The sequence below is a fragment of the Lissotriton helveticus genome, chromosome 2_1 (genome assembly GCF_964261635.1).
Source record: "Lissotriton helveticus chromosome 2_1, aLisHel1.1, whole genome shotgun sequence".
Taxonomy (NCBI): Eukaryota; Metazoa; Chordata; class Amphibia; order Caudata; family Salamandridae; genus Lissotriton; species Lissotriton helveticus.
The window spans coordinates 70,656,405-70,679,410 of NC_136059.1; the positions used below are offsets into that span (position 1 = coordinate 70,656,405).

The following is a 23,006-nucleotide window of genomic DNA, read 5'->3' on the forward strand; positions in this document are numbered from 1 at the left end:
CTATGTGCAAGCATCCAAATATGGCTGGCGGTGTCTGATAGACACCGCCACCATATGAACCCTTTTGCGCCCCGGCCGCAAGGCGACCGGGGCAGAAAAGTGGCGGGCGGTGTTTGCCTCCGCTGCGGCCCCCCCCGCCATTGTAATGTGGCGGGGGGAAAAGGGTGGCGGGCGGGCATTTCTGTCGGGCGGATCGCCACCGCCATCATAGCGGTGGCGATATGCCTGACATGGTAATGACCCCCCTAGTTCCTATTGTGCCTGCCTTGTATCTGCTATGTGAAACATATTCTCATAAACCATGAAGTAAACTCCCTTAGCAGAAATAAGGTTTCCACTGTTTATTTTGACCTCCTTACTAAAGCTTCTTTAGAAAAAACTGGTCACAGACTGCATAAATTGTACAGTGGTGTATGCATGTATATGTGAGTTTTGTATAATGCAGTGTGGTCCAACTTATCTTAACTATGCAGCTATATCACAACTAGTTTATGAATCCCTTGTGACGATTATGTCCTTGTGCTGTGCTGACCAGAGTCTCCTTTCTGTTACAGGGTATCTCATAACAGATCAACACATGTGATGCTCCGACACGCGAGGTGTGAAAATCCCACTATCAAGTTTTCGGACCCAGGCCGGACATGACTCAGAGGAGCCAGCGATCTGCCCCTTGGTGTCACCCTTCAACCCCTTCTGCTCCCTCTGCTGGGCCTTTCCTGCCATTGCACAATGACTGACTATTTGCCACTGGTTCCTGGAGGGCTGCCCAGAAGGCCTTGCAGTGCCAGCTGAGGAATGGCATCCCTGGACTTGCCCTATCGATGTCCGCGTTGTGGGGAACACAAGCGCTTCCGGAGCTTGTCGTCCTTGCGGGCTCACCTGGAGTACAACCACACCTATGAGACGCTCTATGTCCTCTCCAAGACCAACAGCATCTGCGATGCCACCGTCTTCCCTCTGGCGGGAGATACGGCGGTCCTGACCCCAACCACCCGCCGGGACACCTTTGAGAGCACCTCCTTCCAGGGGAAAGAACATCGGTTCACATGTGACTTGATCCCGGCAGATGACGCGGACCCCACATCTGCTAGGTTCTTGAATGACATAGACATTCCACTGAGTGAAATATTTACCAAAAAGAGCATGATGTCTACCACTCCACCCAACGCAGTGGCAGCAGCGGCCGCAGCGTCGGCTGCCGTAGACGCAGCCTACGAGGAAGGCTTGGCCAGACTGAAGGTCAGGGCTTTTGAGAAGCTGGAAGTAGACAAGAGGCTGGAGAAGCTGACCGAGGAGGTGGAGCAGAAAATCGCCACCCAAGTTGGCCGTCTCCAGGTGGAGCTAGACAAGAAAAGCACAGAGCTGGAGCGGGCCAAGCAAGAGAGTGTCAAGCTGAGCCAGGAGAAGCAGGAGCTTGAAGACAGGGCTTCGGAGCTCACGCGTCAGGTTGATGTGAGCGTGGAGATGCTGGCATCCCTGAAGCAGGACCTGATACAAAAAGAGCAGGAGCTCACCAAGAAGCAACAGTAAGTATTGCACTTTATGGCAAAATGTATGAGCTAAGGAGCGCTTTAAGAAGTATATCACGTAAATTTGAAATAAAGGTACTTGAAGTGGCTGTCTAGATTGTCCAGGCCACACTGCCCAATGGTCACTCTAATAGCAGTTTAGATGTAGCAGAAGTAAATGTCAACTAAACATAGGTATTCAACATGTTTCGGCCAAATGCTAAATTTTAGTGGCTCTTCTTCAGGAGTTATTTAGTTTGTTTTTTCCTCTCGTGTTGTCACTAAAGATAATTTATTAGGTGCTTATTTTCCCAAACGTGATTGATGAATGTTTTATTGATCTCTTGTATATAAACATCGGCACTAAACCTAGCTGGTAAATACACATGGAAACTGTAAACGTAAATTTAATGTCATTAGGAAAATCAGCTACTCTTGTTGCTTCAGTAATGGTCACTACTGCTAGATGGCCAATATTGTGGTAGTTTCATTGTTATCATGTGCTGGTAACTAAAACATTGGTCAGTTTAAATTACTTCACGCTATTCCCGTAACTGGGCGTCAGTGATCTCCAACACAAATAGAAACTGCTGCAGTAGGTGAGACAGATCAGTGAGCTGAGACACCGCTGCTTGGACAGTCCTACAACCTGCAGTTCAGATCACTGCAAGGTTATTGTGTTCTCTTTACTCCTGCATGCTGGGAGTACATTTTAAGAGCATGTTCGACAATTCCCTTCCGCATGGACCTTTAGATACGATTTTTTACAACCTACATTTGTGATGTGGCAGCACAGCTTAGTACACACCTCACACTAGGATGTATCTGTGGCCAGATTGCATTTTTTTGAGGTGGTCAGCACAGTGATGCTTATGTATAAATGCAATGGATGCTGAAATACTGACAGCGCCAACTTGCAAAGATTCATAAACGCAGTTGAGGGACTGACACACATTTTGCTGGAAAATTGAAAACCTAATCGTACATTGATGGCGACCAAACCTGACGCGCACAGACTGGAGCAAGAGAGGTGCGTGAAGTTACTGGTTATTAAAGCTTTCAGTGCCTTACAACCCAGTGTTCATCTTGACAAGAAACTGAAGATTTTGTCTGTGGGGAGATATTGTAAATTAAAACAAATAAGCATTGGCAAAGTCAATAGGTCTGGCTTTGTGCTAACACATGTAAACATTACTTTCACAAATACTGTTTAGGAAATCTACGAAAGACATATGGGCTTTGGCAGTGCTTGGAATAAAAGGTAGCAAAAACAGGACTGCTTTCTGTTTAGAATGCATGTAGGAGATAAAGAAATGAAGGTGGCAAGCAGTGCGATGCTTGAGTTTACTTTTCAGATATAAAACAGCCCCCCTGCCTTCCAATGGAAGCACAGCACGAGGACTAGAAGAACCAAGCAAGCAGCCAATGCATGAGATGGAAGAGAGAAATATGTCCCTGGGAGGAGCCAAAGCCCACGCTATGTGTATTTTAAAGAACTGCTAACAAGAGGTCTTGCTGGCAGCTGGGCTGGGAGGCCAGACTTAAAGCGCCCTCCACTGCCGCCTTAAGAGTTCTAGTATTGCTGGTCATGCAGTGTGTGGAGCAGCAAGGGATTCGGAGTTGTACATTGGACTGAACTATGTGGCTTGTCGTATTCATTGTTGTGTGTAGTGTGGCTCCACCCAGCCGGGCTTCAACGCGCTGTGCAGCGCAGGGGTGCATAGGAGCAGAGATGGACTATGCACTGACTGCGGGGGCACAACTGGCCGAGTGTAGCAGACACACAACATGAGGGACAATGTTTTTGGAAGTAGAAGGACTGCGGCACAAGGGGCGGGTACATAAGCAGAGCAGCGGTGCAGGGGGTGTGCATAAACAAAGGTTGTGCATAAGCATATGTATTGGTCTGGCAAAAGAACAGTACAAATCAGATTCATAGAGTCAAAGGCAACACAATCCGCAGTTGACGGTGCGAGGCAGCCAGGGGTGTCCGGGGTTCAACAACTCACACATTCTGCAGAGCAGGAGGGTGGGGGTGCACTTCTGAAGACTTTGCCTTGCTGGGAGCTACCGTCGTGGGACGACTGCTGTATTTTCCTGACCTCGCCGCACCCGCTCCGCGGGTGCCGCGTCGCGTTCTGAGCCTGAGGGAATTAGACGCCTGAGGGAGCTGTGAACTGCGGGCTCTTGCTGGTGGCGTACAACAGGGCTGCGAGCGTAGCAGGGACTTGTAGTGACCTCAATATAATGTGGATACAGGAAATGGAGAATAGATGTAGGTTGGAACAAGTATTTAATCCAGAGAGAGAATAGTTGCATGCAGTTCGAGTAAAGGTACATCAAGAATGTTATCGTATTCACTGGTTACTGTTGCCCAGTACCCAAACATTCTAATTACATATACAACATTCCAATTAAAGGAATATGCCATTACTACACATCCTCCTTCTTACAAAAATTTAAAAAAAAGGAACATAAAAATAAATAAAAAGAAACAACATAAGATTCATTAATAATCTATAAAGAATTCATAACATTCTGAATTCAACAATTTACGCACTAAATCTTTTTGAAATTAAAATTCTCTTCTTCCAATGTGAATAGAACAGGATATGTGAGAGCGGAATTGTGAACTCACTCTCAACCATCCCCCTTTTCCAAAATGTTAAATGTAATGAAGAAAATTTTACTAAATCATCAACAAATATGTCATAAACATTTGGTATTTAAAATTAAACCTCAATGTTCCGAATACAATTAACTTGAACATCACTATCTTCAGACTCAGAAACAGATGAGTCATCTTCATATTGAACATAAGTAACTTTTTTCTTAGAAAACTTCTTATTTTTCCGGTTGCAAACCCTTGAAAAGTGACCCACCAATCCGCACTCTATACATTTTGCATGCTTAGCGGGGCACCTTTCAAAAGTAGCAGCATGTGAATAACTTCCACACCTATAACATACCACGTCACTAAATTTCTTTCTTTCACCACTTTCATTTAATTTCTTCCTTTCACTATTTTCCTTTTCCCTCCTATCACGAGAATCACTATTTCCTCCCTCTAACTTATCTTTATACCATGCTTTCTTCTCAACTACCTTGGCAACTAATTCCTTCTCTACCTTGTTATCCTGCGATAAAGTGATTTTTGCACATCGGTCAGACAATTCTGCTTTTTTAACTAAAGCCACTATTTCTTTAAGACATTTGTCTCCTTCTACCCACAATTTATCCTGTAATACCTTATTCTTAGTATACATCACCACTTGGTCACGTATAAAGTCATCATGTAACTGAGCAAATTCACATTTCCTTGCTAACTTTTTTAAGGCCGAAACAAATTCCTCTACTGTCTCGTTTTTCCCTTGCTTCCTGTGGAAAAATGCATGTCTTGTCACCGCAATTGATACCGAGGGAGAGAAATGATCATCCAAATCCATCAAAGCACATTCAAAAACATTAGAGTTACCTTCTACTCTTTTATGTGAGTGCATATCTTGAAAAATACGTAAAACTTCCGGACCAAGCGAATATAACAACATCCTCTTCTTCCTTTCTGGCGAGAACGTACCATTTACGTCCTCTAAATTTGCTATATAGTTAAAAAAATATGCTTTCCAATCTAACCAAGTAATCAACGGTTCTCCAGGAATTGCTAGAAATTCTTTGGGGGAATTGATTTGTAAATTTGAAGTCAAACGTACACCTGACGAACCCTCGTCCCCTGTACCTGAATTCCCGGCTTCCAAAGACATACTCAAATCCAATACTTAACTAACTATTATGTGAAAAATAAGTTAGTGAATAAAACCCGCAATATAACTACTTCTTGAATGAAATGTCAGTAAATAAACTAAATCTTTTTGAAATTAAAATACCTCATGAAATTAAGACAATAAAATAACTTCAACGTGACACTCAAATAATTGCTACGTGAATGATGAATTAGTAAATAAATAACACTTCAATAACTTCCTAAACCTCATGAAATCTCTGCTGCATGTACATCCCCTCCCTTTCTATTCATGTAATTTCTTTTGTTGTAATTGGTGTCCCTTTGTTACTTTGTAAATACTGATAAGTTAATACAGATATAATACCAACACATTTCTTTGGACATCAACTTTCAGCATATCAGTACATCAGCAGCATGAGAGAAAATTGCAACCTGAATGCTGTGCGCACCAGCGGCGAGCACCTTCCCGAATTAATGTCGTGTGTGTCAGCGCAAAGTACCTCATCAAGAATTAGCGCTTCTGTCAAAACTAAGGGGATTTGCTCAAATAATGCTCGAAATGGGTTTTATTTCGTGAAATACGATCCTCGTGAAAGGCTGCTAAGGAAATGCGATATAGTACTTGCTAAGATGGCCGCCGCCGTCAAGACTGATCGATGTTTGACGTGCGTGTTGGTGTCACAAGTCACCTGTGAAGACGTTGCCAGGGAGCTCCGATACAATAACTTCCAAAGATGGCCACTGCTGTCAAAACTGCGCGATGACGTCCCCTTTTATGCGTGAAGACGTCTTCTTCCGCAAAGCTTCCGATGATTTAATAGTAGAAGGAGGTGTTCTGAAGTGGAATCCCGGTGCAGCGTGGCTCGAGGATGTTAACGATATCAGTATTTCAAAGGTAAATACCTTATACTGAATTGATTTAATTTGAATTTTTTTTTTTTTTTTTACATCCTGGTAAAGTCCAAACACTCACTTGTTTCTGGTGTTGCCTCAAGGTAACTCGTGACTTTTCGTGCTTCTGTTACTCGAAGACTCGTTTTTTGAAGAAGTAAAATGAAAGTGAGCAGCGTGAAAGTTTCTAAGTAGTGCAAAAGTTCACTTAATTATGTAGTTCGTTTTGATCGTTTCCTTTTTCCATCGAATTTCAATAATTAAGGTTAATTGAATCCTTAAGATGATTAAAATGAGAAAAACCACATCCAAATTAGGTCTTTTTGTCATTCATGTCGCCATCCATGTCGCCAAAAATTGTAGTGACCTCAATATAATGTGGATACAGGAAATGGAGAATAGATGTAGGTTGGAACAAGTATTTAATCCAGAGAGAGAATAGTTGCATGCAGTTCCAGTAAAGGTACATCAAGAATGTTATCGGATTCACTGATTACTGTTGCCCAGTACCCAAACATTCTAATTACATATACAACATTCCAATTAAAGGAATATGCCATTACTACAGGACTCCATCTCCCAGGAGTCCCTGCCTGACCAACAGCTGCCATCTAGTCCGCTCTCCTTGTTGCTCCGCCCACAGCCCACTGGAGCGAACTTAAACGCCAGCTGCTCTTACCTCGTGGGTGCACTTCTGAAGACTTTGCCTTGCTGGGAGCTACCGTCCTTGCTTTTGCTCCCTCCTGAATATCTATAGTGTGGGACGATGTCCTGTCGAGAAACTAGGAGCAAGTCATCCTTGGGGGAGCAGCTATTACCGGAGGTATGGAGAAATTTCTGGTAAGAGCCAATACATTCATTGATACCGAAATAAACGCTCTAGAGAAGCGTTTATCAAAGGAATTATTAACTAACAAAAGATCTTCCCTCGGAACTCTGGCTTGTGCTAAAACTCCGGACCGGCATAAAGGGACTGGCAATAATGCCACGACGAACTCTTCTAAAAAATCTGTGGAGATTAACTTGGCGTCACCTGATCCGGACTTATTGGTTAACGAAATTTTCCCTAACATTGATTTGGTTCTTGACATTAATATGCCCATTCTTCCTGATCCAGTTGTTATTTGTGACTCTATCTCAAATGGTGTGAATGAGGGGGCCGCATCCAAACGTAAAAGGCCCTATAATTCAAAATTGGGAGCCAAATCTAAATCAGCCAAACATCGACATGAAACCCCCAACCCCACACCAGAATCATCAAGGGAACAAGCTTGGGATGCTCTTAATAAAGCAGCTATATTGCATGATAGTAAGCTCTTCTGGACCACGGTTAATAGCCCCTTTCTTGTAAAAGAAGACTTCCCTATATTGTCAGCCCAGGTTAGTGAAGCGAACTGGGTTGCTCACTTTTCCTAAAAAAATTTCTAGGGTGGATTGCGCCAGTTCCCCCTCCCCTATGTCCGAAATGAAGTTATCTTTGGACATTACTCTACAAGAAGTGGAAATTGCTATTAGTCAGAGTAAAGGGGGAAAGGCACCGGGACCCGATGGGGTCCCGGTTGACCTGTATAAATCTAACCCGACGCTCTGGAGTCCACTCCTAACACAGGTGTTTAATGCCTCAGTCATGGAGAGTACACCACCTACTTGGAGTGAATCCATAATTTTACCCATCTATAAGAAGGGAGATAGAGGAGAGGCTAAGAACTACCGTCCTATCTCCCTTCTGGATTCCTCCCTTAAGATTATGAGTAGGGTCCTCCTGATGCGTTTAGAGGAATGGGCGGAGGAAAATGAAATTTTGGCCGAGTCCCAATACGGCTTCCGCAAAGGCCTTGGGACAACAGAGCAGTGTATCAATCTCGACCTCCTCATCGGGAAGTACACCAAAGCGAAACAGGGCTCTTTATTTCTCTGTTTCGCTGATCTCTCGAGTGCCTTTGATTTAGTGGACCATACCCTGTTATGGTCCACTTTATTGGATATGGGAGCCCCACCAGCAATTATATACTTCCTGGCCAGACTCTACAATAACTTATCGGCTCAGATGCGTTATGGCCGGGCAGGTGAATGCACTGGGAAAATTAGGGTTAACTCAGGCATAAGGCAAGGCTGTGTGCTGGCTCCTCTGCTTTTTTCCCTTTTTATAAATTCCATGGAGTCCGAACTAAAGAGGGTACAGGCTGACTCTCCGCAGGTTGGTGGTTACCCTGTGCCAGTCCTGCTATATGCCGACGATACGGTTATACTCTCGCGTACTCCAAACGGGCTCCAAAATTTAATGAATTATTTTTATGACTTTATTAAGGGGAGAAAACTGAAAATTAACAACTCCAAGACTTACATTATGGCCTGTGGCAAACGGATGAAACTTTCCAAGTCGTTTCATCTTAATAATCACAAAATTGAGGTGGTGGATAGATTCTGTTACCTTGGAGTAACCTTCAATAACAGAGGGACTTGGGCACCTGAGATTTTAAACGTGAATGCTAGAATGGGCAAAAGTTCCTCCGGAGTATTTCGCTTTGCATCTAAGCTAGGTAGTCGCCGCATACCAGACATGTTAAATATCTATAGGCATAGATGTGTATCCATTGCTCTATATGGTTCTGGTATATGGGGCTATTGTAACCACAGGGAACTGCAAGTCACTGAGAATCGGTTCCTCAAAAGACTCCTTTGTCTACCCTCCTCGGCATCCAATGAACTGTGCCATAGCGAGGTGGGCATGAACCATCTTACAGACCTATTGGGAATGGACCTTTAATGGTCTGGAGGTCAATCTGGGTTAAAGATGAGACCGACTTTACCAGGCGGATTATTCTAGATTGTCTTCGTTTGGACAACGCCCGCAAGATTCCCTGGTTAAACTACGTTTCATCTTCCTTTAGTGAAATTTTTAACCTTGATATTGTTAATGACCCCCATAGCGTTGTTACTGTACCCAAAAAGGAACTCAAAAATGTCTTTTTAGGGACCAAATCTAATCTGCGCAGGGCTAATTGTAGCCTCATGTCAACTCATGTATTTTATTATTCTAATATGTTGGAAAACAGGGGCATGCCTATGTACCTTAAAACTATTACCAAGCAATCGCACCAGTTTGTTCTCACGAGGTTGAGACTTGGTATTGTGCATAAGCTAGTGGCTTTCCCAGAGATGAAAATGTATAGCCAATCACCCTGCCCCTGTGATGGCCTAACTAGGCAAAGCACTTTGCACTTTATGCTTATTTGCCCTTTTTACATGCACCTTCGTCATTACTATCTCAGACCTGTTTTTAAGAAATATTCTGTGTATACTACAGCCCAAGCATTGAAACTGTTATTTGCACTAGATACCTTGGATATCTGTTTTTTTACTGCTACCTTTTTACTTAAAGCTGTTTCATATAGGAAAAGCCTGGTGTTTTAATCCCATCACTGATGAGCTGTTTTTTCCACTGAAATGTCTGTAGCCTGTTTTTATATATATTGTATGCTTTTGTGATTGTTTTTAATAATCGAATAAAGCTTTGAAATTGAATTGACTGAGAGTGAGAGAGGAGAGGCAGGCAAGTGAGGAAGAGTCATCAATCACAACCATTAGGCAACTAATGAGCTAAAGTCAACATTAGCACAGTGGGGCATTAAAGAGCAGCAACAAAATACCGCATATTTATTTTATTTTTTTATTTTATTTATATAGCGCGTTATAACCCAGGGGTATCTAAGCGCTTATTCAGATAAAGAAACCAAAAAGCTTTATAATGCAGTAAATAGATGAAAGGTTCCTAATCTTAAATCGGAAAACAAAGCGGGGGATCAGGTAATAAGTACAGGGCTAGAAGCAGACTTGCTGGGTGAGAGGCGAGGAGGCTGAGACAGTCACGTGCTTAGAAAACCAAGAAGGGAAGGCGGCGCTGAGGGGTGCCCAGGGGCTGAGAGATTCGACTGTCAGATGTAGGTGTTTCCAAGGAGCAGGTTCTTAAGAAGGGACTTGAAACTCTCAAAGATTGGCCCTTGTTCATGGTACAGCATCCACCCTCCTCCTGTACTGTTTCTGGGGGGCTTGGAAGGCCGAGGCTGGACGTATCTGTCATTGGAAGGCTGTTGATTGGCAGACAAGTTACCTGTGGCCAGTGATCACAGCTGGAACAAGGGTGGCCAGCTGGGCAGTATTTCACCCGTGTAGTCTGTATTTTTATGTCCATGGCACTGAAAGGAAATAGGGACCAGTGAAATCCGGTATTTTTCCCTTTATGAATACAAACCTAGGACAAACACATGAAGAACTTAAAAAGTACTTTGAATCTATCTAAAGCCTTTATGAATGGTTCTTAGAGCAAAGAGAGGAATGCTTGCCATGTTGCAAGAGAATACTGACAATATTACACACATTATTATTCGCCTCCTCGCCCCTGACCCTTCCAGAACAGCAAACGGCTGGTACTTTTCCCCGAGAATTGTGGCGCCCCCTAGCTGCAGCCCTGCGCTCTCTCTACCTTCTGTGCGACGCCTGAGAGGCTCCATGTTCGGAAACCCTCTTCCCAGCGGAAGCACAGACATGGGCGCCTCAGTGCGCTACGTCCTCTTGCAGAAGAGTAAACAGGACCAGGGTCGGATTGGTAAGGCGGGCACTCGGGCAATGACCGAGGGGCCGGTATCCGAGTTCCAGCTGTGGGCTGCTTTTTTGGGCAGTCTGAGGGCTGATTTGGGCGGTGTCTGTGTTCGGATGCCGCCGGCAGCCCAGTGAGTGCCCGAGTGGCCTTTCTGGAAGCAGATGGGTGTCCATTACCTCCCTTTTATCAACGGGCAGAGGTGTCAGTCCCCCACTCTGGCTGGGCGAGACCATTAATGTTTGCATGTTGAGCAGGGGGGGGGGGCAGGAGGCCTGAGCAGAAGTGGCCTCACTTGTTTTCAGGTGTGTTTCACCAGTGTGGCTCATCCATGCATTTTTTTTCTTCTAAGTAGGGTTAATAAAACATGTCTCCGTCAGAGATCCCCCCCTTATTTCAGGAAACTTCACCGAAGCAGTGTTTTGCGGAAAGGCAATATGCAAATGTGGCCACTTTTTTTTGCATGCCCCGGCCGATTTTTAATCCCAATCCAACCCTGAATCATTATCCCTTTGCAACAGCTTTTTTTCTACAAGCTGATGCCTTGGAAGAATAAAACTGCGTCTTGTTGGCTTATCTCACAGTTTGTCGCCCAAACCTCCCATAGCCATGGTTTTTACCAATCTACATGCTTCTTTAGTGAATGTTTCACACCTTCCTTACAAAGGAGCACCTGATCGGATCAATTATATTGATATTAATCATCCCTTGAAAGCGCCTCAAAAAGATCAACAACAAATAATGTGTATTTTATAGAAGATAGATACTGTATTAAAATTCCATTTATATTTAAATCGCACTGTTAATTTCTTTTTTAATGTGGTTCAGTTAATCACTTTATGCATGCCCCCTCACCACTCATACCAGTGTAGGGTGTCGGAGTACTTTGCATCACACACACATTACACAGAGAAAATCAATCATACGTGTGTAACTCAGCGTATTAGAAATGTGACATAAGACAGTGGACTACAAGGTGTAGGAGTCACATGCCATCAATACTGGTAGACAGCATAGTTTAAGAGTGCTTGGTTTAGAGAAGCACTAACTCAGAATTTAGAAAGGAGCACTTTAGTTGGGAGTTCTTTAATAATGAGAATAGATTTCTGCCTAAATTAATCCTTTTTGCAACATTAATCTTTGCTCAAATCTATACTTTGCAGCGTGCATGCAGTTCTTTGATAAAAGTTAATAGTTCAGTACAATTACAAAGTGCATTGAATGTAAATCGTTTAGTGGGTTACTACTATTTTTTTTTTTTTTTTTTTTTTAGCTCAACTGCTTTTATTAGTTTTGACTTCAATACACTGTTTCGCACGCCTACAACCCGGAGGCCGGCGGCTACCCTGTAATCAGCAGAGAGTAATCAAGTATTCAGACACAGCCTTAACCCGGCATCCCTGAGGCCCGGTGGCGAAAAGACGGAGTAGTGAGAGGAGCAGTTATCAGCCTGTGCCATTGAATATGAAGCGCATTGAAGGATGTCGTGCAGTAGAACAAGGGTGTGCCTTGTAACAAACCCAACTTCTAAACCCTTCCCCCCCCCCCACCCACGTAACCTAGAAACAAAGAAACATTGGTCAGTGAGTTACATCAGTCTCAGCGCAGTACCAGCGCCACAGGCGCAGTGGCAATAGACCCATCCATCTGTTATTCCCATATGACAGGGATCTTAGTCTATGTCTTCCTGCCCAGCCTGTGCAGCCAGGGGGGGTTCACATATATTACCTCTAAATTCATTCCAGCAGGACCATATATCGCTCCATTTGCGGGGGCAGCCTCTTGTCTCATAGACTGTCTTTTCTTGCAGCATGCACCAGTCCATGTCGCTTCGCCACTCTCTCAGTGTCGGGGAATGAGGGGCTCCCCAGAGTCTTGCTATGTTTCTCTTTGCCACCATCTGCCCAAGTGTTACCCAGACCCTCCCCTTGGAAGACAGGTCCGTGGGCTCCCATATGTTCAGGAGGCATCGTTTGGCCTCAGGGCGAAGTTCTACCTCCAGAACCTCCTGCATACAGTGGACCACTGTCCTCCAGTATCTTTGCACATTTGGACACTCCCATAGTATGTGGAAGAAGGTTCCTTTCCCTCCGCAACCCCTTCTACAGAGACCTTCTCCACCCTTCCCCATCGCCACCAGCCTAGTGCAGGAAATGTATACTCTATGGAGGATTTTCAGTTGGACTAGCCTTAGTCGGGCCGAGATCGCTACCTCCCTGGGTGAGGCTAGTGCGTGAGACCACTCCTCCTCATCTATCTCCAGCCCGTCTGTGACCCATTTGTCTCTCAGAGGAAGTAAGGAGTCAGGGGGGTTGTTAATTAGTTTGCGATATGTGAGGGAGATGGCATGTTCTGGGAGGTGTCCGTCAAGTAGTCTATCCTCCAGTGGAGAGGCTAGGGGCAAGGTGGTGTCTGGTGGGATATTCGCTTGTAGTGAATGTCGTACCTGTAGGTATCGGAAGTACTCAGTGCGCGCCATGTCGTATGTGTCTCGTAGGTGCGCAAACGTGTGGACACCCTTTGGTCCCCAGAGGTCTCTAACGTGTGAAATCCCTATCAGGTCCCAGCCGCGGAACCCTTTGGTGCGCCCCAGAGTGCCCAGCTTTTCAGAGGCCCACAGAGGCGTGGACATGGTGAGGACATTCGACCATCCCAGCTTTTTGTGAGCAATGTGCCAAATTTGAACTGAGTGCTGGGTCGGCCCGGTAAGTTGGTATCTCCCCGGCCTTGAGTAGAGCGCAGCCTCGTAGTTCCCCCCAGGGAGCTGCCACCTGTCCATCCCATATCCGGGGTCATCCCCATTACTGTATGTCCCTTGGTTAATGGCTGCGAGGTGTGCTGCCCAATAGTATTTGCGGATGTCGGGAAGGGCGATCCCACCATCGTACCATCCTAGTGTGAGTTTATGTAGTCCGATCCTGGGCGTGCCCGCCCACAAGAGTTCACGTTGCGCCGCTTCCACCGCCACAAAGTACGCGTTGGGCACTTTGTCTGGGTAGTTCTGTAGTGCGTAGAGGAACCTAGGCAACGCCACCATTTTAAATAGGGCCGCCCGGCCCAACAACGACAGTGGAAGAGTTTGCCAGGATTTCGCCTCCCGCTGGAGCCGTCTGAGGGGAGGGAGTAGGTTGCGCTCATATAGCAAGGTCTTGTTAGTGGAGACAAAGACTCCCAGGTATGTGAATCCGTCCGTTGCCACCGTTAAGGGGCAGGTGGCCGGTAGTCTCGGGGGGTCTCCGCGTAGCACGTGAAGATGTGATTTACTCCAGTTTATTCAAAACCCTGAGTTTCGGCCGAAGCTGGTGAGGATGTCAAGCACTGCCAGGATGGATCTACGCGGTCTGGACAGGTACAGGAGGATGTCGTCGGCGTAAAGGGATATCTTGTCTTCCCATTCTTCCGTCCAGGCTATACCTCTAAGGTATACGTCCTGCCTTATCCAGGCCGCGAGAGGCTCGAGTGAAAGCGCAAACAGGAGGGGAGAGAGAGGGCATCCCTGTCGGGTCCCCCTCTCAAGGGTGAAGACTGCCGACGCCTTCCCGTTCACGACCACTTGGGCCAGAGGTTCGGCGTAGAGGAGGCGCACCCACGATATGAAGTTTGGTCCGAATCCCAGTTTGCGCAGCACTGCGATCATGTATGGCCATTCAAGGGTGTCGAATGCCATGGTGGCGTCGAGGGAGACCACCACCGCGTCCTCTTGCAGTTTGTGTCTCTGACCGAGCACCCCGTGCAGGCGGCGAATGTTGAGCGCCGTATTACGGCGGGGCATGAACCCTGACTGGTCCGGGTGGACCAGGGTAGCCAGGACCGGCTGGAGTCTATTTGCGAGCGCCTTGGCAAGGATTTTCGGCTCCGCGTTGATCAACGAGATCGGCCTGTAGGAGGCACACAGTTCCCTAGGTTTGCCCTCCTTAGGGATCGCCACAATAGTAGCCAGCCGCTGTTCTTTGGGCAGGATGCCAGTCTCCCTACTTTCGTCGAACATGGGCTTAAGGCGCTTACTGAGGGCGTCTGGTTGCAGTTTGTAGAGCTCGATCGGGAGGCCATTCGGCCCCAGGGCCTTGCCTGGGCGTAAGTCTACAATTGCGCGCTGCAGTTCAGAGGGAGTGAGCGGGCTTTCGAGGGATTCTCTTTCCGTCTCTGACAGGCAGGGCATTTGGATGTCCGCCAAGAGGGCCAACGAGTCCTCTTCTAGGCGGTCCGATACCCGGCTGTATACTTGCCTGTAGTGACGCGCAAATTCTGCCACTATCTCCCGGGGTTCTGTTACCGTCGTCCCCTCCGCCGTCAGGATTTCGGGGACCACTCTGGTGGCCTGTTGCTTTTTTTCCAGCCACGCTATCAGTTTCCCGGCCTTGTCACCCTGGTCGTATATCCTGCCCATCGTGTGTCTGGCTGCCCTTTGAGCGTCTTGCGTGACTAGTTCTTTATATTCAGCCGTTTTGAGCCTTAGCCTATGGTGTATAGCAGGCGCTCTAGTTGTACTCGCCTCCTTTTCTAGGGCCGCCAGGTCCGCTTCTACCGCAGTGACCTGGCGCTCTTTCTCCCTCCGTTTCCCGGCTATATTCGACAGTGCCTCCCCCCTGATTACTGTTTTAAAGGCCTCCCAGAGGATGACCGGGGAGTCCACTGAACCTGCATTACTATCGAAGTATTGGGTAATCGATTTTGTGAGCGCCTTCTGAGTCTCCTCCGATTTAAGGTGCCATGCGCTGATAGGCGCTATACAGCCCTCTTGCCGAGACCCAAACGTGAAGTGAGCGAGAACTGGTGAATGATCAGATATGCCTCGCGGTAAGTGTGTTGCGTCGTGTACCGTCACGTCTTGGGTTAGTAGGGTGAGGATGTGGTCCAGTCTGGAGAATGTGCCATGGGGACCGGAGAAGAAGGTATATTGTCTATCAGTCGGGTGCAGCAGCCGCCAGACATCGGTAAGCCCGAAGGCTTCTAGGAAGGTGGATAGCCATTGCTGCCCTTGTGGTGTGTCTCTGGGTGGGTGTCTATCTAAAGTGCCCGAAAAAACAGCATTGTAGTCCCCCCCCCAGCACGAGTCGACCATCAGGAAGAGAAAGCAGCAATTTGCGCAAGTCAGCGTATGCTTGGGTTTGGAGGCCTGGCGGGACATATACCGACAGCAGGTTGAGGTGGAGTCCTTTCCACCTGCCGGACAGCACTGCGAAGCGGCCCTGCGGGTCTGACTCAGTGTTTGTTATATGGATGGGAAGTGATCGGCGTATCAAGATCCCCACCCCCCTGGAGCCTGACGTGAAGCCTGCATGTACTACAAGGGTGTACCCCAACCTATTGAGGGCCTGACACGTGTTTCCCAGGAGGTGGGTTTCCTGCAGCAGTACTGCGTCTGGTTGGTGCCTTCTAATGAACTGGAGAACTATGGTGCGTTTGAGTTTGTCTCCGAGCTCATTCACGTTCCAGCTCAGGATCTTGAGGTTTTTTTCCCAGCGTCTAGCCATAACCGTGACTGTGTGAGGCAAACTGTGGCCGCCTTCCGGCGCTCGGGCCGAGTCTGACAGTAAGAACTACACACGACCATAAAACACTCCCCCCCCCAATTGCCCACCCAACAGTAATATGTAAAGCAAACAGAATAATCGTGTGTGGAAAATTGTCTCTCAATCCCCTTCCCGGCCCGCAGAACCCCCCCCACAGTGAACTAGCCCCCCACCCTGCCCCCTGCTCTGTAGGCTTCGAACTACCCACAACCCCAATTAGCAGAGCGCCTGTCGTCCCCATCCCACCCCGGAGAGAGTAAACCACTTCCCCCCCCCGAGGAACTCTGGTAGTAGGCACGTGTGCCAGTCCCAACTCCAGCCGCCATTCCCGTGTCCCCGACATGTAAGTCCCTTAAGTCTATGGAAATGCGGCGATCAGCCCAGTATTACAATAGTCATGGGTAGGTGTGCCCGCACCCCAAAGCAGTGTAGGAGTCTTACCGCTGTTGACGTCAGCGCAGTCATGGCCAAGTGGCGGGCAGATGCCGTCCGGCGCCTCAACGTGTTGTATTGTCCCGGGGGGAGTCCCAACGAGGACTGTTGGATCTGGAGCGCCACGACCTTTGGCTCTGTTCGCCCCCTGCAGCTCCCCCATCCGCCGACCCGGGGGAAGGGGCCCCAGGTTCCCTCCAGACGTCCCGATTCTGCGTTGTCGGTGCCTCCGGCGCCCGCCCGTCGAGCCACTCCTGGACCGCCTCCGGCGAGGTGAAGAAGCGGGATTTTCCTCCAAATATGATCTTGAGCTTCGCGGGGAAGAACATCATGTACTTGATTCCTCGCTCTCTGAGTGCTGCCTTCACCCCCATGAAAGAGCGGCGTTCCTGCTGAACCTGCAAGGTGAAGTCGGGGAAGAACCTAATGGTGGTCCCCTCGTACTGTAGGTCCCCCTGTTGTCTGGCCGCTTGTAGGATGGCATCCCGGTCACGGTAATTTAGGATTTTCGCAATGATCGTGCGCAGCGGGGCGCCAGGCTTGGGCTTGGGGAGCAGGGCTCGGTGGGCCCTCTCGATGGTGAAGAACTTGGAGAGCCACTTCGGCCGAAGATGGTGCAGGATGAGGTCCTCCAAGAACAGCTCCGTACTCTGCTTCTCCGAATCTTCCGGCACACCTACGACGCGAATGTTACTGCGCCTGGCCCTCCCTTCCTGGTCCTCGAGTCTCAGAGCCATTAGCCGGTGTCGGTGGACAAGTTCATTTACCCGGCCTTCCAGTTGCTTTGAGGAGGCCTGGAGCGTCGCAATGTCAGTTTCGTTGGCCTTGGACCTTTCGGTGGTTTTGCCCAGGTCGGTACGCAGTAGATTGACTTCAATCGTAACCTTGTCCATCTTGGATTCCAGAGTGGTGCCGAGCGTCTGTATTGCGGCCATTATGGATGTCAGTGAGGGTTCGGTTGCGTCCGAGGTGCCTCCTCCCTTTGCTCCCGACTGCGCGGGTCCTGTAGCCACCGCATATTTGTCTAGTTTGTTCGTTTGGGTCGGGACTACCGTTTTGGGCCTCATGGTGGATCAGGGCCCTTCCTCCAGTGGCCAACAGTCGGCGACGGTCACCTCTGTTCCCGGCTGGCGTGTATCGGTTGTGCAGGAGTCTGGCCTTTACGTCGGTGGATCTCACAGCTCCGGCCTGCGGTAGGCGTCCGGCCCACTTGTTCCCACTCGGCAATTGAGTATGGCCGTCAAGGTAGGCCGTGTCCCGTCGTCAATCTAGGAGTGGGCTGGGGTCTGCAGTTCTCCACTGTAAGCTGCCTGGCTGGGCCCTGCGAGTTCACCCCCGGCGCGGCCTGAAGGCGATAGGCCCCCCCTCGGATGGCGGCACTAAGTGTGGGAGCCTGGCCGTGAGCTGAGTTGGTGGGCTCTCCCCCACAGTGGCCGGCGCTACGTAGCCCCTTCCGAATGCCCAGCGCTCACCTCCGGAGTGTGGTCGAGGGTCGATGTCCCTCGGCAGCAGGCAGCGCCGTGGACTCAGGCTGTCACGGCATCTACGTCGGGCTCTCCGCCCCCCCTTGCTGCCCGTGTGTCCAGGCGGTGTTCAGCTCGGGGCCACCCCCCTCCGAAGCACTGGAGATTAGGCCCGATTCCGGCCGCCGAGGTGTAGGCCGCAAGCCGGGGCCTCGATTTTGAGCAGCTCCGAAACCAGGCTCCGGCCGCTAACACGAGCCCGCCCGCGAGACGAACGCAGCGGCGTTTCGCCTCTGCAGGGAGTGCGCCTTCCGTTCCAGAAGCGGATCAGCTGCGGAACTGTTCAGGGGGCCGGTGCGCTTATCAGAGGGCGCTCCGGCCAGGATTAAAGGCGGATTTCTTCGGGGACAGGGTCGTCCCGGCGGAGCTCCGGTGCTAGGCGGCCATCTTCGTTGGCGCCTGGCCACGCCCCCCGGGTTACTACTATTAAAAGAGACATTATTCCAATGTTCTAATCTAAGTTGTGCTTCGTTATTAAGGGAACCGTACTGTGCCATAAATGGATAGGGAACTTGGAATTTGAAGTGTGATTTAGATGGGGATGGTAATTGGCAGTTGATGGAGAGATCACCTAGATTGGGTTTGAACAAGGAGATGGCGCTGCATTTTACTGGTGACAAGTTGACCGTGGTTTGAAGACAAAGACACAGAATCCAATTCACAGCCAGTTGCCCAAAGTGGTATCCATGGTTAAAAACTGAAACCAAAACTCAACGCTGTGAGACTCAAAGGGTATGCACCTCCAACGGTACGTGGGAGGACGTCTACTTGTGAGTGCGCCTTTGTCTGTGTCATGCAGCATTTTAAAATATTTTTGGGATCAAGAGCTACACAGAATGTGTGCTTGAGGAACTCTGTCAGACGCATATGCAGAGCATACAGGATGGGGCAGAGCTATGGTTTGAAAAACGGTACAAAAGGGGGTGGTGATGGACGGAGCACCACCCCCTTTTGTACCGCTTTGGCCGCCATAAGTGTGGCAGGGTATGCTCAGACGTGAGTCCCTTGCTCACTTTGCCATTGGATTCAAGCAAGCCTGGCTGAAGACGGCTGTAATGCCAGAAACCGGTCCTCGGAAGCTTGTTTCCGGTCCAGGGAAGGCATGGCTTGGCAGTTCGGGCTGGACTGTTCCCATGAGGCACAGGGTCAGACTGATTTGCATATGGCCATGTCTGAACTGGGGTGGCAGAGTGGGCTAAAGAACGGTGATGGATCAAACCAAGATCTTTTGACTGGGTGTGAGTGTTTGATTGGTTCAGATGCTCCGTCCATCACCACCCCCTTTTGTACCATGGTTTGAAAAACAGCACAAGACAGTACATGACAAACTTGTCCTAATGATCTCGAAAGCAATCTGTTAATGGTATAAGATGATACTGTGGGAGTGTGGCAATGTGGTGGTGTGGGATTTCAAGAATGTAATTACCAAACACCAATAATAAGTAAATTGCAGGTTTATTCCATAACGAAGATCTCATCCAGCAATGGAGAAGTCCAACATCAACTGACATACAGTTTTCAAGAAACAACTCTTTACTCCGTCACTGTGACATATACACATTCTAACGCAGTTCCAATAAAAGAGCAGGCAAGAACATATTGATACAGAAAGTACATAACCATAGAGAGGAACACAGGATATCACAGGATATTACTCACCTCCCTTCCTCAACAACTAAATCCAAAAATCCAAAAATGAAAAACAACTTTTTACATAGTCTTTGAGATAACTCGGACGTTTAGTCAACCTAGTTGACCTTTTGTTAAAGTGAACACCGCAACCTACAAGAGAAGGATTACCAGAAGAATATGTACCATTTGTTTTATTACTGATTAACTTTCCATTCTCATTGCAATCATCATGAACTTTTCCTTTCAACACTACTACTCTATTCAGGTTCCAAATGCGATGATCTTGGGTTCTCATTGCATTTCTAAAAACCTTAATGACCAACATAGGTTTAAAATACTTGGTAGTTGAATCATCCTTAAAACCAGGGGGCATATTAGCAAGAACCCTCCGTTTTATCGGCAGGAAACTGCCGCTAAAACGGCGAGAATGGGCTTGCTAATATACTGTATAGATTTCCAATAGAAGCCCAGGTTAGATGTCTCGCACATCCAACCTGGGCTTCTATTGGAATTCTATAACGCATATTAGCAAGCCCATTATCGCCATTTTAGCTGCAGTTTCCTGCCGATAAAACAGCGATAATTTTATGCAAGGTTCTTACTAATATGCCCCTAGTCGTCTAACTTGCACCCAGTCACCTTCCTTTACTTCAGTCTTCTTTACTGATTTCTTTTAATCATCTATCCATGGCTTTCTTATGTTCCCTCAACAAAACATCTTTGATATCACAAACACCTTCCTTACCCCTGGTTAAACCATATTGATTCACCCAAAAAGGTTCAAGAACTGTGTTTGGTACCCTACCACGAAACAGCAAGAAAGGAGTTTTTCCCATGGTACCATGAGGAGTCATTCTATACTCCTCCACCTTCTTCAAAACCTCACCTTTCCAGTCTAAGAATGATGATTTAGTCAAGGCAATGGTTTCGTTGAGCACCCTGTTAAATCTCTCAATCATACCGTTGGCTTCAGGATAATATAGAGAACAAGTTTTATATGTAATGCCACACCGAGTAAGATAGTGTTTCATTTCCTTCGAGATAAGTTGAACACCATTATCAGTTAAAATTGATCCTGGAACCCCTTCTCTTGCAAATAATTCCTTTAAATACTTAATGACATGACCAGAATCAATGACAGACAAGAAAAATACCTCAGGCCAACTAGAGAACATGTCCATGATGACCAAGAGAAACACTTGTGACCCATTATTATGTACAGGTCCTAGGATATTCAAGGCAATGTCTTGCCAAGGTTTTCAAGGTCGTCTCCTCAGGACCATGGGTTGCACCCTAGGACCTTTCGACTTATCACATAAGGAACAAGTTAGATAATCACGAATCACCCTTTCCACCAATATATCCATACCAGGCCACCAGTATGACAATCGCAACCTTTCCTTTGTTTTTGTAACGCCTGAATGAGTAGCATGAGCTAAGTCCACCAGCTCTTTCTTAAGATTACTGGGAGGAACCAATTTTGTTCCACGGAACAATCAATTATTATCAAAAGCCAATTCATTTCGTAGAAACCAATAAGGTCTTGTTGATTCAGACCCACACTTTATACTAGACCAACCATTTTGCAGCAAGATCATCACTTCCTTGAGAGTGGCATCTTCCTCAATTTCTTTGCGCCACCTATCTTCAGATACAACACTAAAATCCAATTCACACACCCATTGGTCTCATCCAAACCATCGTCTTCTGAACAATTCTCATCCACAAGACGCAACAAAGCATCAGCCACACCATTTTCAATACCTGGAATGTACTTCAGAGAAAAACAATACTCTTGCAATCCAATGATCCATTTAGTTATACGACTTGATATCAAGTCTAAACCTTTTTTGTTGAAGATCTCCACCAAGGGTTTATTATCCGTTCTGACCTCAAAGTCCACACCCCACAAAAATTTCTTCAATTTTTTTATTGCCCAAAAAACTGCTAGAAACTCCCTCTCTACAACAGAATAACGAGTCTCAGCATCTCTCAAATTACGAGACAAAAACATTATGGTTTGTAACCCAGATGGACCATTTTGTTGTAAAACCGCTCCTAAGGCTTTTTCAATGGCATCAGTGGTAAGTATGGGTTTAAGGCCGGTGTCAAAACTCTGAAGAGAAGGAGAAACTCTTAATATATCTTTCACACAAGAAAACAATTTTTCACATGCCCCAGACCACTCAAAACTTACACCCTTTCGTAACAGGGAATGCATATTCTTTGTCAACCCAGCAAAATTCTTGACAAACTTGGCATAATACTCAACCATACCTAAAAACGTCATTAGTTCCTCCTTATTCTTCGGAGAACACAATTTCTGTATGGTGTTCACAAGATCATCCTTTGGCTTAATACCATTTCCACTTATATTATGACCCAAATAATTTATGGAATTAGATCTAAACTTGTATTTCTCCACTTTTATTGTCAGATTACACTCGCACAACTTCTTAAGGACCAATTTCAGATGACTGTCATGTTCTTCCTCATCCTTGCCAAATATAAGAATGTCATCTTGATATATACAAACACCTCTAAGATCTTTTAATGCATTCTCCATCACACGTTGAAACACTGATGACACCGAAACTAAGGCAAAAGACATCCTAATGAATCTAAACATGCCAAATGGTGTAATAAAAGCAGTGAAATCTCTGCACGACTCCTCCAGTTCTATCTGGTGATAAGCCGAGGTAAGATCAATTGTACTGAACACTTTCGCTCCACCCAATAACACTAGCAATTCTGTTATATTAGGTAGGGGATACCTATCCACAATTACATTTTTGTTTAATTGCCTTAAGTCGATGCACAAACGTAAATCCCCATTGGGCTTGCGAGCAGCGACCACTGGGGCCAACCACTCCGTACCTTCTATTTCTTCTATAATACCACCACTTTTTAGCTTACCAATTTCTTTTTGCATGTCATCTCTCACAGATATAGGCACATTTCTGACCTTGCAAGTAACTGGCACTGAACAATCTTTCAATTTTATTTTATGTTGATAGCCTTTCAAACACCCTGTGAGTGTCAGCAAAATCACAATCTCCATTTTTTTTCTACTGTGCAAAGTCTATCTTTCAACAAAATGGGAGGATCAAAATTAGGATCCAGGAATACACCTAGGTAACCCTGATGGATCCACCTAATGATACTATC

General features: G+C 46.9%; 1 protein-coding gene across 1 annotated transcript in view; it reads left to right on the forward strand.

Moving 5' to 3' along the window:
• Positions 1–795: 795 nt before the first annotated feature.
• The window catches only part of FBXO41 (F-box protein 41), a 440,751-nt gene continuing 418,540 nt past the window's right edge, over positions 796–23,006 (forward strand). The window contains exon 1 of the mRNA XM_078677191.1: positions 796–1,526. Within this exon, the coding sequence (XP_078533317.1) occupies positions 796–1,526 (731 nt within the window). The remainder of the gene's footprint in view (positions 1,527–23,006) is intronic.